Here is a 13,252-nt window from a genome sequence, read left to right on the forward strand (position 1 = left end):
CTTTTAATAATTCTAAAATAAAATAAAAAATGTGTAGGGTAAAAGATCGCTGCGTGGGCATCTAGAATCTGGTTGTGCACTGGCGAATGGTAGTGTGTGAGTAGTGCACACACAAGTATCACCTTGGATTGAATTTTTGTTTTTCCATGGGGATAACACAGTTATTTCACGTATTTCTGTAACTAGGCATAAGAGCCACACGATCAGGTAGCATTCTTTCTCCAACCTTTTAATAATATGAGATTTGAGAGCTAGAACTGCCTCCTCGATCTTGAATTTCTTGCCATAGGACCTATAGGAAGAAAACTTTGCAAACCATGACAGCAAATTTGCCTTTTTTGGATAAACTTGAATGGGGTGTTTGGTCAAATGTCAAAAGAATATGACAATAAACTATTGGTATCCAATTCGAATTTTGATTCAATTTTATATAATGGGTATAGCTTTTTAGAACAACAAATGACTCACCTTGATAAACTTATCAAGACGATTCAAATATCAGTGATTGACGATCTAAATTTTGCCAATAGATAGACTCAAGTTTCTCTGCCCACATATAAAATTTCAACCCAGACAAAGTTTGCCACAGAAAAAAAAAAAACGATTTATTAAAAGTGCCCTAGAAACAAGGGGAACCCCAGAGCTCTAGAGCTGGAGAACCTTCTTCCAAGATGTCCTACTACTAATATCATCCCACCATGCATTCACATGTTTCCTGTTCCTTATCATATAGCCTTTCCCAATCTCATTCACCAAGTAGTTTGTTGAAGGGAGGTGTAATAGATCAGCCAGACTAAAGAAGTCCCCAGCCAAGTACTTGCTCTTTGAGAGCCTCTCCTCATAAATATCCAACACTTTCTCAAGCTTCTCTTCACTCTCTTTAACAACCTTATCATCAGCAGGTGCACTTAATTTAGGATTGAACAGAAGATAAACTATGAGATTATAAATGGGTGGATGGTAGTTCTGCCCTTCAATCTCAAGCCATTGTTCTACAATACCCCTCTCCTCCAGAGTTTTTCCCAACAAATCGGTCCCTTTTGACTTGTACTTCTCAGCGTAGTACCTTAAGATTGCCCGCGACTCTGTTGATCAAATCAAACATGAGACATCAAAAATTATCAAGAAAGATCAATTGGGTCTATCTAAATGTCATGGACTGAGTTTCACTTACCATATAAAGTGTAGTCTCCATCTTGTACCACAGGTACAACTCAAAATGGTTGCAATGGATCAAATACAAATAGACTTAAAATCAATGGATCTCTTTGGGTTGTTACAATGATATTAATGAATCAAGAAAAGGGATTAGAAGTGTAACTAAACCTGCAATTTGAGAAATTCAGGACTCTTTTGTTCACCCTTGAGGAGATCTATGGGGATTATTCGGAACTCAACCTCCTTTTCGAAAAGGCAAGCAAGGACTCTCCTAGGGCAAGAACCATAGGTTGGGCCAATCACCTTTACAACCATTTTTTTTTTTTAGAGGCTTCGCTGAGTTTAAGGTCTCACCACAAAGTTGCCTTTGTCTTTGGGTCCTTATAATGTTTGTTCCATGGAAATGAGAGCAAGCAATTTCGTTGGAAGTAAGGTATAAGCTACCCACAAATTTTCTACCAAAAAAATAAGACCCGGAGAATAGATTTAGATAATTGGTCAGTACTCTTTTTAATTATTATTATTATTTTAATGAAGGATTGTTGGTCAATACGCAATGGCAAAGAAATTTTTTTTTTTTTAAAGTTCATTTGTTATTAAGGTAAAGTTTAGAACACCACGGGTATACCATAAGCTAGTGGCTGCTATGTCTGTCTCCTTCTTCCTAATAATAAAATGACTCTTCTCCTCATCTTTTATGATGCCCCTTCTCGTGCCTCCATTGGTTTCACTCGCTAAATTATCATGTGCAGGGCGTTGTACCTATCCCTCTTCTTTATTATTATTATTAAATTTTTTTGGTTAGACATTCAAAGAAGTTTCCTTAATCTATAATAACACTAGAGATATGTTAATTAAGTAAAAAATGAAGTTGAAGAAGTTTTCGGACAAATCTTTAAGTTGGATACAATAAAAGCCAAAAGGTCAAAATTATTGAGTTTGGTGAACTTTATCTAGACTAGTTGAAGGTTGAGTTCTAGATAGGTTAATGGAGAAGATATAAAATTTAATGGTATTGCTATATTAGGTCTATATAAGTTGGCAAGTATTTTCCTTAGTAATTGGGGAAACCAAAGGGTTACTTGGGGGAAATTAAATTATTATTAATTTTCCATTTTTTCTTTCCTTGCCTTCTAATTTTATTAAGTTACTTGTCAATACTCAATACCCGTCCAGGTTTAAAATTCTGAAACCAGAAGCTTGAAATTTCTAACTTCTGTATTTTGAAGCTTTTTACAAGGGTCCAGTTAAGGGACATTACTCATTAGTGCCATTGAATTCCCGTAATCATTATTACATATCAGGGAGAGGATTCTTTGCCTTACAGCATGTCCCTTACGCCAATGTTGGGGGAGAATCAAAGTGTGCGCGCCTCCCTTTGTGTCTTGGTGTAGGCACCATGCCCCCAGGCAAGGTTCTTTTTCCCTAGATGGTATTACACAAGGAGGTTATTGTATATTTGTGTTGTAAAACAAATATATTTTGAGACCCAAGGCTTCATTATGGGCTATGCAACTAGCCTCCATTTGAACTTTGTTGCATATGACTTACACAGGAGGTACCAAAAAAAAAAGTGTTGGGGGTGGAGGGGGGAATGGAATTCAGAATGACCAATCATTTCTCCACATAACAAAAAAATGATTGAAAAAAATGGGGACCATCCCATTAGAGTTAATGACAAAACTTTTGTTTGTTAATGTTTTTTGGGGAATTCAGAATCATTGTGTGGGTGATTTGTAGACTCCCATTTGTTTGTTTGTTAATGTTTTTTTTTTTTTTTTTTTAATAAAAGAAGTGAAAATTAATCAATTTATAATCTGAAGGCAATTTAAAAGCTCAATTTGGGTTGCATCATGGAACTTTTTTTATTTTTTATTTGGGTTTTTTATATTTATCATCCCAAAATCTTTCATATTTACTATTACCCCCCTAAAAACTTTGAAACAACTATTACCCTCCCCTATTGCATATTAATAACTAACTGACCCCACCATTACAGAACTGTAATGGAGGAGGTTAGTCGTGACAGTGTGCTATTGTCACGAATTTTTTAGAACCAAAATACCCTTTTGGAGTGGTAATTGTAAAAAACTCCCACCCCATCAGTGTCCCTTCTCCTCCTCCTCCTTCTTCTCCTTCTTCTTCTCCTTCTTCTTCCTGCTCAAGAAATAATCTGGCCCTCCTCTCTTGCTCTGATCTTGAAGTCCTTCAACTCCCTTCAACTCCGCTCAGATGGTTTGATCGGTCAAGGACCGAAACTCCAAGCCCTATCAAATGCAAGTGATAAAAGCAATGATATATTCCATCAACAACAACTATTTTATTCTGCAACTAATTCCAACGGCGAGATAAATCTAGAACCTGGTTTTGATGTGGCTCTTTCAACAGGCAAGCTTACGGCAAGGATGACTCTTGGGTTGTAATCGCTCAAGGAAAAGACACATGTAATCGCTCAAGGAAAAGACACACATACCCCAAATATTAGAGAGAACGAGAGAGGAAAGAGAGAAATTGATTGGGTTCCAGCTTCTACTTCAAACCAGCAAGTATGGGAACTATAGAGATTAGGGAAGAGAAACTGTATGCAACCAAATTTTTATTCCAAAATCCAACTCTCAATCGTTGGGAACAGCCAAGTATATAAAGGGAAAACAACTCCTAATCCTAATCCTATTTTGAAACTGGATCTCATTGGGATCTCATGAATTCAGGTTTATTAGTGACTGGATTTTATTGCTGGGGTTGGGAATTCTTGACTGCTAACCTTCTTTTCTATTCCGCTACCTCTTCCTCCTCTTAAACATCTTTCGCCTTTCAATTTTAGAAGAATCTTGCTTGTAAGAGCTTTAGCTCTTATATTTTTTAGGGTTTTCAGTTATTTCAAATTCAAATTTGGGAATAAGAGAAGATGGCTCAGAGATGCTTGCCGGCCCCATTCTTGACAAAGACATATCAGTTGGTGGAGGATTCAAGCACCGACAATGTCATCTCATGGAACGATACTGGTACTACCTTCGTTGTCTGGAAACCTGCGGATTTCGCCAAGGATTTGCTCCAAAGTATTTCAAGCACAACAATTTGAAATGGTTGGAGAAGAAGGAGCTTCTTCCATCGGATTAAATGGGTCTTCCATCAAATTAAACCCAGACAATCAAAGAGTTAGGGTTTATATGTTGGGTTCAACTGGGCTATGGGGATAAAAACACCAAATTTAAGCAGGAAGGTGGTGATGGCATGGGCGGTTGGGATTGCAGAAGAAGAAGAAGAAGAAGAAGAAGAAGGGATGGTGATGGGGTGGGAGTTTTTTACAATTACCACCCCAAAAAGGGTATTTTGGTCTTAAAAAATCCGTGACAACGGCACACTGTCACGACTAACCCCTTTCGTTACGGGTCTGTAACGGTGGGGGTCAGTTAGTTATTAGTATGCAATAGGGGAGGGTAATAGCTATTTCAAAGTTTTTGGGAATAATAATAAATTTGAAAGATTTTGGGGTGGTAATTATAAAAAAGCCCTTTTTATTTTTATGAGAATTGCATCAAGGAACCTTGCTTATTAGTGGTAAAGTAGCATCAACATAGCATTACCCTCTCTTCAATTATATGGTTTTTGTTTGATTGGCATCTACCCTTGTATGCTCTAGAAACCTTTTAATATTTAAAAAAAAAAGGTTATGGGAAAGAGATCGCTGCCTGGGCGTTTAGAGTATGTTTGTGCATTGGTGAATAGTAATGCACACATAAGTATCACCCTGGATAAGATTTTCGTTTTTCCATGGGGATAACACGATCATTTCACATATTTCTGTATCTAGGGCTTTCTAAGCATAGGAGCCACACAATCAGGTAGCATTCTTTCCCTCTACCTTTTAATAATATAAGATTTGAGAGTTAGTATTGTCCTCACGATCTTCAATTTCTTGCCATAGGACCTATAGGAAGAAAACTTTGCAAACCATGACAGCAACATTGCCTTTTTTTTTTTTTTTTGTGTTTTTTGGTAATAACATTGTCTTTTTTTATTAAACTTAAATAGAGTATTTGATCAAATGTCAAAAGAATATGACAATAAACTATAGGTATCCAATTCGAATTTTTATTCAATTTTATATAATGGGTAAAGCCTTTTAGAACAACAAATGACTCACCTTGATAAACTTATCAAGACGATTCAACGATCCAAATTTTGCGAATAAATAGACCACAAGTTTCTCTGTCCACATAAAATTTCTACCCAGACAAAGTTTGCCACAGAAAAGAAAAGAAAAAAACGATTTATTACAAGTGCCCCAGCTTGAGAACCTTCTTCCAAGATGTCCTACTACTAATATCATCCCACCATGCATTCACATGTTTCCTGTTCCTTATCATATATCCCTTTCCAATATCATTCACCAAGTAATGTGTGAAAGGGAGGTGTGACAGATCAGCAAGGCTAAAGAAGTCCCCACCCAAGTACTTGTTCTTTGAGAGCCTCTCCTCGTATATATCCAATACTTTCTCAAGCTTTTCTTCACTCTCTTTAACAACCTTATCATCAACAGGTGCACCTAATTTAGGATGGAATAGAAGTTGAACTATGAGATTATAAATGGGTGGATGGTAGTTTTGTCCTTCAATCTCAAGCCATTGTTCTACAACACCTCTCTCCTCCAGAGTTTTTCCCAACAAATCGGTCCCTTGCGACTTATACTTCTCGGCGTAGTACCTTAAGATTGCTCGCGACTCTGTTGATCAAATCAAACATGAGACATCAAAAATTATCAAGAAAGATCAATTGGGTCTTTATATCTAAATTTCATGGAATGAGTTTTTTTTTTTGAAATTGTGATCTTTTATATATATATATATTTTTTCTATAGGGGAAGGGGAAAGGTACCAGCCTGAAGATTCGAATTCGAGATCTCCTGGAGAACATGGGCATGAAACGCACCACAGCTCACCAACTGTGCTAGAATGAGTTTCACTTACCATATAAAGTGTAGTCTCCATCTTGTACCACAGGTACAACTCCAAATGGCTGCAATGGATCAAACACAATTAGACTTAAAATCAATGGATTACTAAGTTGCGATAGTGCTTATGAACATAGAAGAGAGATTAGCAGTGTAAATAAACCTGCAATTTGAGGAACTCAGGACTCTTTTGTTCTCCCTTAAGGATATCTATGGGGATGATTTGGAACTCAACCTCCTTTTCGATGAGGCAAGCAAGGACTCTCCTAGTGCAAGAAGCATAAGGAGCGCCAATCACCTTCACAACCATTTTGTGTTCTTTGAGGCCTCAGTTGAATTTGAGGTCTCATATAGAGACTCATGGCTTTTATAGCATAACTGACCAAGGGCCAAGCCTTGGCCCTTGGTCATGTGGACCACAAGTGACAGGGATATATACTAGAAAAAGATTCCTTCACTAACTCTCATAACCACAAATTATATATATATGGATCACATGTGACAGGGACATTAAATCAGAATAATTCTCTCACCAACTCTGTGGGGTCCTCATAACCACAAAGTTAGGTGGCTTCGGTTTTGGATCCTTATAATAATGTTTGATCCATGAAAATGAGAGTAACGTGAGATGATGAGATGGTGAAACGTGGCAGACATATAGTGGTGTAAGCAATTTCGTGGAAGGTAAGGTGTAAGACCCAGACATTTGCTTTTGAGAGCTGATCAATACGCAAGGGTAAAATGACTGCCCCGTTTCCATTCTTCCACGTATGCTTTCGTTGGCATGTGCGTACACTATGACCCATGGTCCCCACAAGAAACATTTTTTCAAACATTAAAAACGCGTTTGGTTATATTCCTGTTTCTTGTTTTTGGTGTTTTTTTATGCTACTGGTACAAAAAAATGAAATAAAGTGTTTGAATCCAACGATATATTTTGATGTGTGTCACATCCCCCCTTGGGCAGTCCAGGCATGATATGAATCAATGCAATCTCGCACCTAACTAAGTCAGAATCTCAATGCAACACAATTACCAAACACACACCACAAAGAATTTAAGCAGTGAAAAGAATACTAAGAACTTAAATATTTACACAAAAGTCCGTTAAAGATAGAGTGATAAACTTATATACATATGTTCGGTTAAGTAATCCAAAACCCATATTTACACCTATCCAAAAAGAGTATTTACATATACTACGTTTTATGTATATACAAAAGAGAACTATCAAAAGAAATGGTCTAATCCATTAGGCCCGCCTAAGAGAAGGCACACAGATCACAGATGCAAGACCCATCGTGGTCCTTGGGCTCTTGGTCTGCGAAGTCCTCAAAATCATCATTCTTGAACTCGCTGTCAGGTAGTCCGTCACCTGCATAGTGTGAGCTCACACTGAGCCCAATGAGAGGGAAACACACAACATACAAATGATGCATGAAATATTCAAGTATTAAAACTATTTATTTATATGATGCATGTGACATTCTCACCGCAATTTATCAACCCAGCAAATAGACTAAGTCACTAGGTTCAAGCCATAGTACTGACATCGGGAAGCATCTTGGGTCACTTCTTTTTATCGTCGCCATACCCCCTCAGCCAATACAGGTAGGGAGCCCACCTCCACGCTTGGTACGTTGGCCTCAAACCTTCTGCCAGACCCCGATAATTAGCACACCCGATCGTGGTAGTACCCCTACTCCAACCATCTAGTGCTTAATTACCCAGCACCTAAACCCCTGCTGGTAAGGGTTGTAGCTTAGGATTTCCAACCTAACCATGCATTCTAAATGATGACATGCTGTGTTCAAGAGTACACCGTGTTCCATATACACGTCCACTCAGGAACATAGGGTCACACAAATAACCATTATGCATATCTAAACAAATCAACAGTTGCAACACAGAGATTCATAACCAAGTTCATAACCAATCATCATTTATGAAATCAATTTATAAAAGACAGCATTCTATCATATGCAAATGAAATATTATCAATACATGAACAATACTAATAAGATGTAATCCAATTTATGCAACACTTGGAATTAATCAAAAAATTATAAATTCACAATAAAGAGTTCAGATTTAAGGACAATAGTCATGCATATGATGAGATCAAACAGAGATACACATGCACATCAAACCCCACTTACCTTGGGTGTCTTGATCAAGCTTCTCAACCAAGTGTCCAAAACCAAGGAGAATGAGTTCAAAACAGGTTCAATGTCCTAAATACAGAGTTACAGAAATGTTAAGACACTTCCTAAAAGGTTAGAGAACCATCCCAACCCATTAACGATCCCAAAAAGTCATTCAGGGGTGGCCGGAGCTTCTAGCGCCCAGCCTGCTTTGAAGCTCCGCCCACCAAAACAGCTTAGGATTTTTGGGGGTTTTTCTATGTTCTAGCTCCCAAGAGCTGATCAATGGGTCAAAATGAAGAGAAGGAAGACAAGAGCACTACAATAGGGTCACTTTGACACCAATGCATGTATGATCAAAGAATTAAAAACTCTAATCTAAGGTCAATTCAAGAATTAAGTTAAAACTTGGTAATTAGCTTGAAACAACAGAATTTCAGCAAGAGAAGAAAGAAAAGAGTACTGTGGAGGTATGCATGCTTACCTCAATAGTCCAAAGGGATTAATTAACACTAAATGCATACATGATCAAGAGATCATACATAAAACTTACAGATTCAAGAAAGAAAAAGAAATTGAATGAATTAAAGAGAGCTTTGAAAGATTGAGTTGTAGGAACTCAAGAATAGCAAATTAGAACTTAGAGGATGATCAAGAGCAGAAAAGAAACCATTGAAGTGTTTAGGGCTTACCTATTGATGATCAAACTAGTGAGGATGAAGATCTAATAACATGCATTCAATCAAAGAGGGGTCTCCAAGCAATCTCTCTTAAGTTCTTCTTCTTCTTCCCATAACCGATTCCAGCCCTTAGCCTTTGAGAAATGAATTCTCAAAGCTAAGAATTGCTTATATACTCAAGCCTTTAGGGCATGTTTGGTTAATACTTAAAAGAGAATGAGTTTCTTGTTATAAGCTTAAGCTATTAGGACTGTTTGGCTGGCCCAAATAGAATTAGGCTCTATACCATATTGGGTTATGTTTGGTTGGCCCTAAGAGAGTAAAATGAATTAAATGGCCGATAGGCTTATGTGGAGCCCACAGACATGACTCGGTTAAATAATACGAAATGTAGACAGTATTCTGATCGAAATGATATAATGGTAATTGAAAAGTAGCAGGGTGTGTGGGTCCTGAGAAATAAAATATTATTAAATAAGGCGACGCTCCCACAACCTTACTGGATTGGGTTGCAAAGGATTGGTTGGAAAGAAATTACTTACTATGGATTGCACCGACATGCGATACGGGGTTCTTTAATAAAATTAGAACATACGGGGACCACAAGGCAAGGCTGGGTATTGAGCCGGCACGACCAGTTATAGTGGCAGTCCAATAAACACGGTCGGTCGGTTCAGATTACGAAGAAAAATAGAAATTTGGCTTTGATAACTGGAGAGGATTTGTACTATTTAATCAACATCTGAAATAGATAGATCCATTTTTGACAGACATTGTCCACATCGCAGGGCAATCATAGCAGTTGAACTTGAATCATGCATTACACCGGCTCGAATTAAACCTGCTTTAGAGGCGGGTTTCACAATGTGCCAGTGAAAAAAAACCGGATAAAAAAACAACTAAAACACCTAAACCTTGTTTCGTCAGTTTTGAAACGCTTTTACTGAAACAGACGAAGGAAAAATTGCAAAGGTGTGCCCGATAATTCTTGAAGACGCCCTAAACTCCAGCGACCACTCTTGCTTGCGACATCATCATCTTCAACGACGAGATCTGTGAGAGTCTTATCCAACGAAACCCTTGCTCTTGCTTCATGCCATTCTTCTCGACAGAAACCGAATCGAAGGCATCGAGTGGGTAAAACGAACCTCTATTGAACTCAGGTAACCTCTTCTCTTCAGCTTCTTCGTCTGTGATCTTCTTCTCCTTCTTCCTTTGCTCAACTTCTTCTTCTTCTATTATTTTTTGTTGGGGTTTAAAGATTGTATTCTTAGCAGAAAACCCAAAAGTCCAAGACTTTGAGAAGCTCTTCCTCAACGATCAAAGCTCGAGTTCATAATTTCTGACCTCTCACACACCGATCCAAGCTCCACAGGTAAAAGCCCTCTCTGCGATCCATTTGGAAGAAATTTGTTTATCTTTTTTGCACCATCTCCTTGATTTGTAAAGCCTCGTTGCTGGTTTATATTGGAATATCTATGGTTGTCAATTAGAAATTAGGTTTGTTTCTTGGTTTATACATGGGATCTATGTATATAGTGCCTTTCTGGTATGGTTTATTCCAGAGAACAGAACCAGTGGATCGTATTCACTTGTGTGTGATATCTGAGACATAACATGATAGGAGACTTCAAGAGAGTGGAAGACGAGGAGTCTATTTTGTGGATAATGGACGTTGTTTAGCCCAATGATAAGTTGGCCATTGTTTAGCAGTATTTTTAAACTTTTTGTATCTATTTTGCGAAAAGACCTCTATAATGACCTTTGCCTTTAATCTGGGAAGGTGCTTGAATGTATAGAGATTTTTTTTTAATATAAATGGGAGTAGGTTTCTTCCGACGCTTATGTAATTTCAAGTGAAGGAGGGAGCTAGAAAAGATGATCATTTTCCATAGGGGGTATTTAGGACACTTCCTAGAAAGCAAGCTACAATAGTTGGTTCAATGGTTTAGTTGGGTATCAAGTCGTAAGGTTGTACTATTTTTATTTTCTTCTCTTGTTCTTAGTGGAAGATCGGATCACTTCGTGGGTGTAGGCGTTATTGTCGAATCACGTAAATCTCTTGTCTTTTGTGTGATTGTTTTTTTTTTTTTTTTTTTTTTCCTTTTTCTTTTGTTTGTTTTTAATGATCTTGTGCATACCGATTTCATGCGCTTATTGATTTCATGCGTTGCTCACATCGCAAAGAAAAGATTGTTTCATAACCACAACATGGTAGACCTCAAGTTTCTTTGCCTACATTTAAAAACTAACGTAGACAAAGATTGCTAAGTAGCAAAATAAATGTTTGAGAATGAGGACTATAGGGGAATGCACAATAGTGGTCATAGTCTGCTGGCGGGAGGTTGTAACCATATGCTATCTATCCAAAGGTCAAAACTACCGCATCAACATTTCACATGGCACAACAATGTAAAAATTAAATGTAGGCATGTGTAAAACTTAAGAACAGATTTTTTTTTATTTTTTTATTATAAGTGCTACCAGAAACAAGGGAGAAACAAAGGAGAACCCCATAGCTCTAGAGCTGGAGGGTGGCTCTAGAGCTGGAAGACCTTCTTCCAAGATGCTCTACTACTAATATCATCCCACCATCCACTCACATGTTTCCTGTTCCTTATCATATATCCCTTCCCAGTATCATTCACCAAGTAATGTGTTAAAGGGAGGTGTGACAGATCAGCAAGGCTAAAGAAGTCCCCAGCCAAGTACTTGTTCTTTGAGAGCCTCTCCTCATAAATATCCAATACTTTCTCAAGCTTTTCTTCACTTTCTTTAACAACCTTATCATCAACAGGTGCACCTAATTTAGGATGGTATCGAAGATGAAGTACGAGATTATAACTGGGTTGATGGTAGTTCTGCCCTTCAATCTCAAGCCATTGTTCTACAACACCCCTCTCTTCCAGAGTTTTTCCCAACAAATCAGTCCCTTGCGACTTATACTTCTCAGCGTAGTATCTTAAGATTGCTCGTGATTCTGTTGATCAAATCAAACATGAGACATAAAAAATTATCAAGAAAGATCAATTGGGTCTATATATCTAAATTTCATGGAATGAGTTTTTTTTTTTTTTTTTTCCTTCTATAAAGGGTGGGGGGATCGAAATGGGAAAGGGGAAAGGTACCAACCAGGAGATTTGAACTCGAGGCCTCCCAAAGAGCATGGGCATGAAGCGCACCACGGCTCACCAACTGTGCTAGAATGAGTTTCACTTACCATATAAAGTGTAGTCTCCATCTTGTATCACAGGTACACATCCAAATGGCTGCAATGGATGAAACAAAAATGGACTTAAATCAATGGATTACTAAGTTGCCATAGTGATTATGAACATAGAAGAGAGATTAGCAGTATAAATAAACCTGCAATTTGAGGAACTCAGGACTCTTTTGTTCTCCCTTGAAGAGATCTATGGGGATGATTTGGAACTCAACCTCCTTTTCGATGAGACAAGCAATGACTCTCCTTAAGCAAGAAGCATAGGGAGGGCCAATCACCTTTACAACCATTTTGTGTTCTTTGAGGCTTCAGTTGAGTTTGAGGTACCACCACAATGTTGCCTTCGCTTTTGGGTCTTTATAGTAATAGTGGGTAAGCAATATCGTGGAAAGTAAGGTGTAAGAGCCAATTTTTTGTTTTTTTGGTTTTTTTGGACAAAGTAAGAGCCAATTTAGGTGTTGAGAGCTTCCTGATCAACACGCAAGGGTGAAATGACTGCCCCGCCTGGGACAATTAGTTGGTGGCACATGACAGACATATAGTAAATAAGCAATATCGTGGAAAGTAAGGTGTAAGAGCCAAATTTTTTATTTTATTTTTTTTTGGGGACAAAGTAAGAGGCAAATTAGGAGTTGAGAGCTTCCTGGTCAACACGCAAGGGTGAAATGACTGCCCCACCTGGAACAATTAGTTGGTGGCACGTGGCAGACATATAGCAAATAAGCAATTTCGTGGAAAGTAAGGTGTAAGACTCAAATTGGCTTTTCAGAGCTGGTTAACACGCTAGCGTGGGATGATCCTTATTGGATTGGTTTTGGATTGGGGTATGATAGGGTCAATTGAAAATCGAAATGCATTGGATCGATCAATAACAAATCGAAAATTGAATCGAATAAAACCAATAAAAATATAATGAGTATAAGGTTATGAATAATTGAATTGATCTCAATATTAATAAGCAAATTTATGATTGTAAGGGAAATTGTTACAAATTAATGAGTATGAAGTTATGAAAATAGGAAAATTGATTTGTAACGATGCTTGTTCCATTGATCTCCTTTTTAAGTGTGGGGCTAATGAAATATTTTCTATA

The 13,252-nt window shown here is 37.7% G+C and overlaps 2 protein-coding genes across 3 annotated transcripts; both read right to left on the bottom strand.

Moving 5' to 3' along the window:
• Positions 1-590: 590 nt before the first annotated feature.
• Positions 591-12,489, bottom strand: LOC122639764 (glutathione S-transferase F9-like). Of its 2 annotated transcripts, XM_043832706.1 has the most exons (5): positions 12,460-12,489; positions 6,276-6,436; positions 6,129-6,177; positions 5,460-5,884; positions 591-660 (listed from the first exon to the last, which is right to left on the bottom strand). In XM_043832706.1, exons 2-5 carry the CDS (start codon positions 6,420-6,422, stop codon positions 646-648), a joined length of 636 nt encoding a protein of 211 aa, XP_043688641.1. In that variant the 5' UTR covers positions 6,423-6,436; positions 12,460-12,489; the 3' UTR covers positions 591-645. The 2 variants fall into 2 exon arrangements, with proteins under 2 accessions (XP_043688641.1, XP_043688643.1); XM_043832708.1 differs by lacking the exon at positions 12,460-12,489 and having other exon boundaries at positions 6,276-6,461.
• LOC122639765 (glutathione S-transferase F9-like) lies at positions 11,441-12,476 on the bottom strand. Its single transcript, XM_043832709.1, has 3 exons — positions 12,303-12,476; positions 12,157-12,205; positions 11,441-11,916 (listed from the first exon to the last, which is right to left on the bottom strand). The coding sequence occupies exons 1-3, from the start codon at positions 12,447-12,449 to the stop codon at positions 11,477-11,479; spliced, it is 636 nt and encodes a 211-aa protein (XP_043688644.1). The 5' UTR covers positions 12,450-12,476; the 3' UTR covers positions 11,441-11,476.
• Positions 12,490-13,252: the final 763 nt, after the last annotated feature.

Source organism: Telopea speciosissima, chromosome 9 (assembly GCF_018873765.1).
Source record: "Telopea speciosissima isolate NSW1024214 ecotype Mountain lineage chromosome 9, Tspe_v1, whole genome shotgun sequence".
Lineage (NCBI taxonomy): Eukaryota > Viridiplantae > Streptophyta > Magnoliopsida > Proteales > Proteaceae > Telopea > Telopea speciosissima.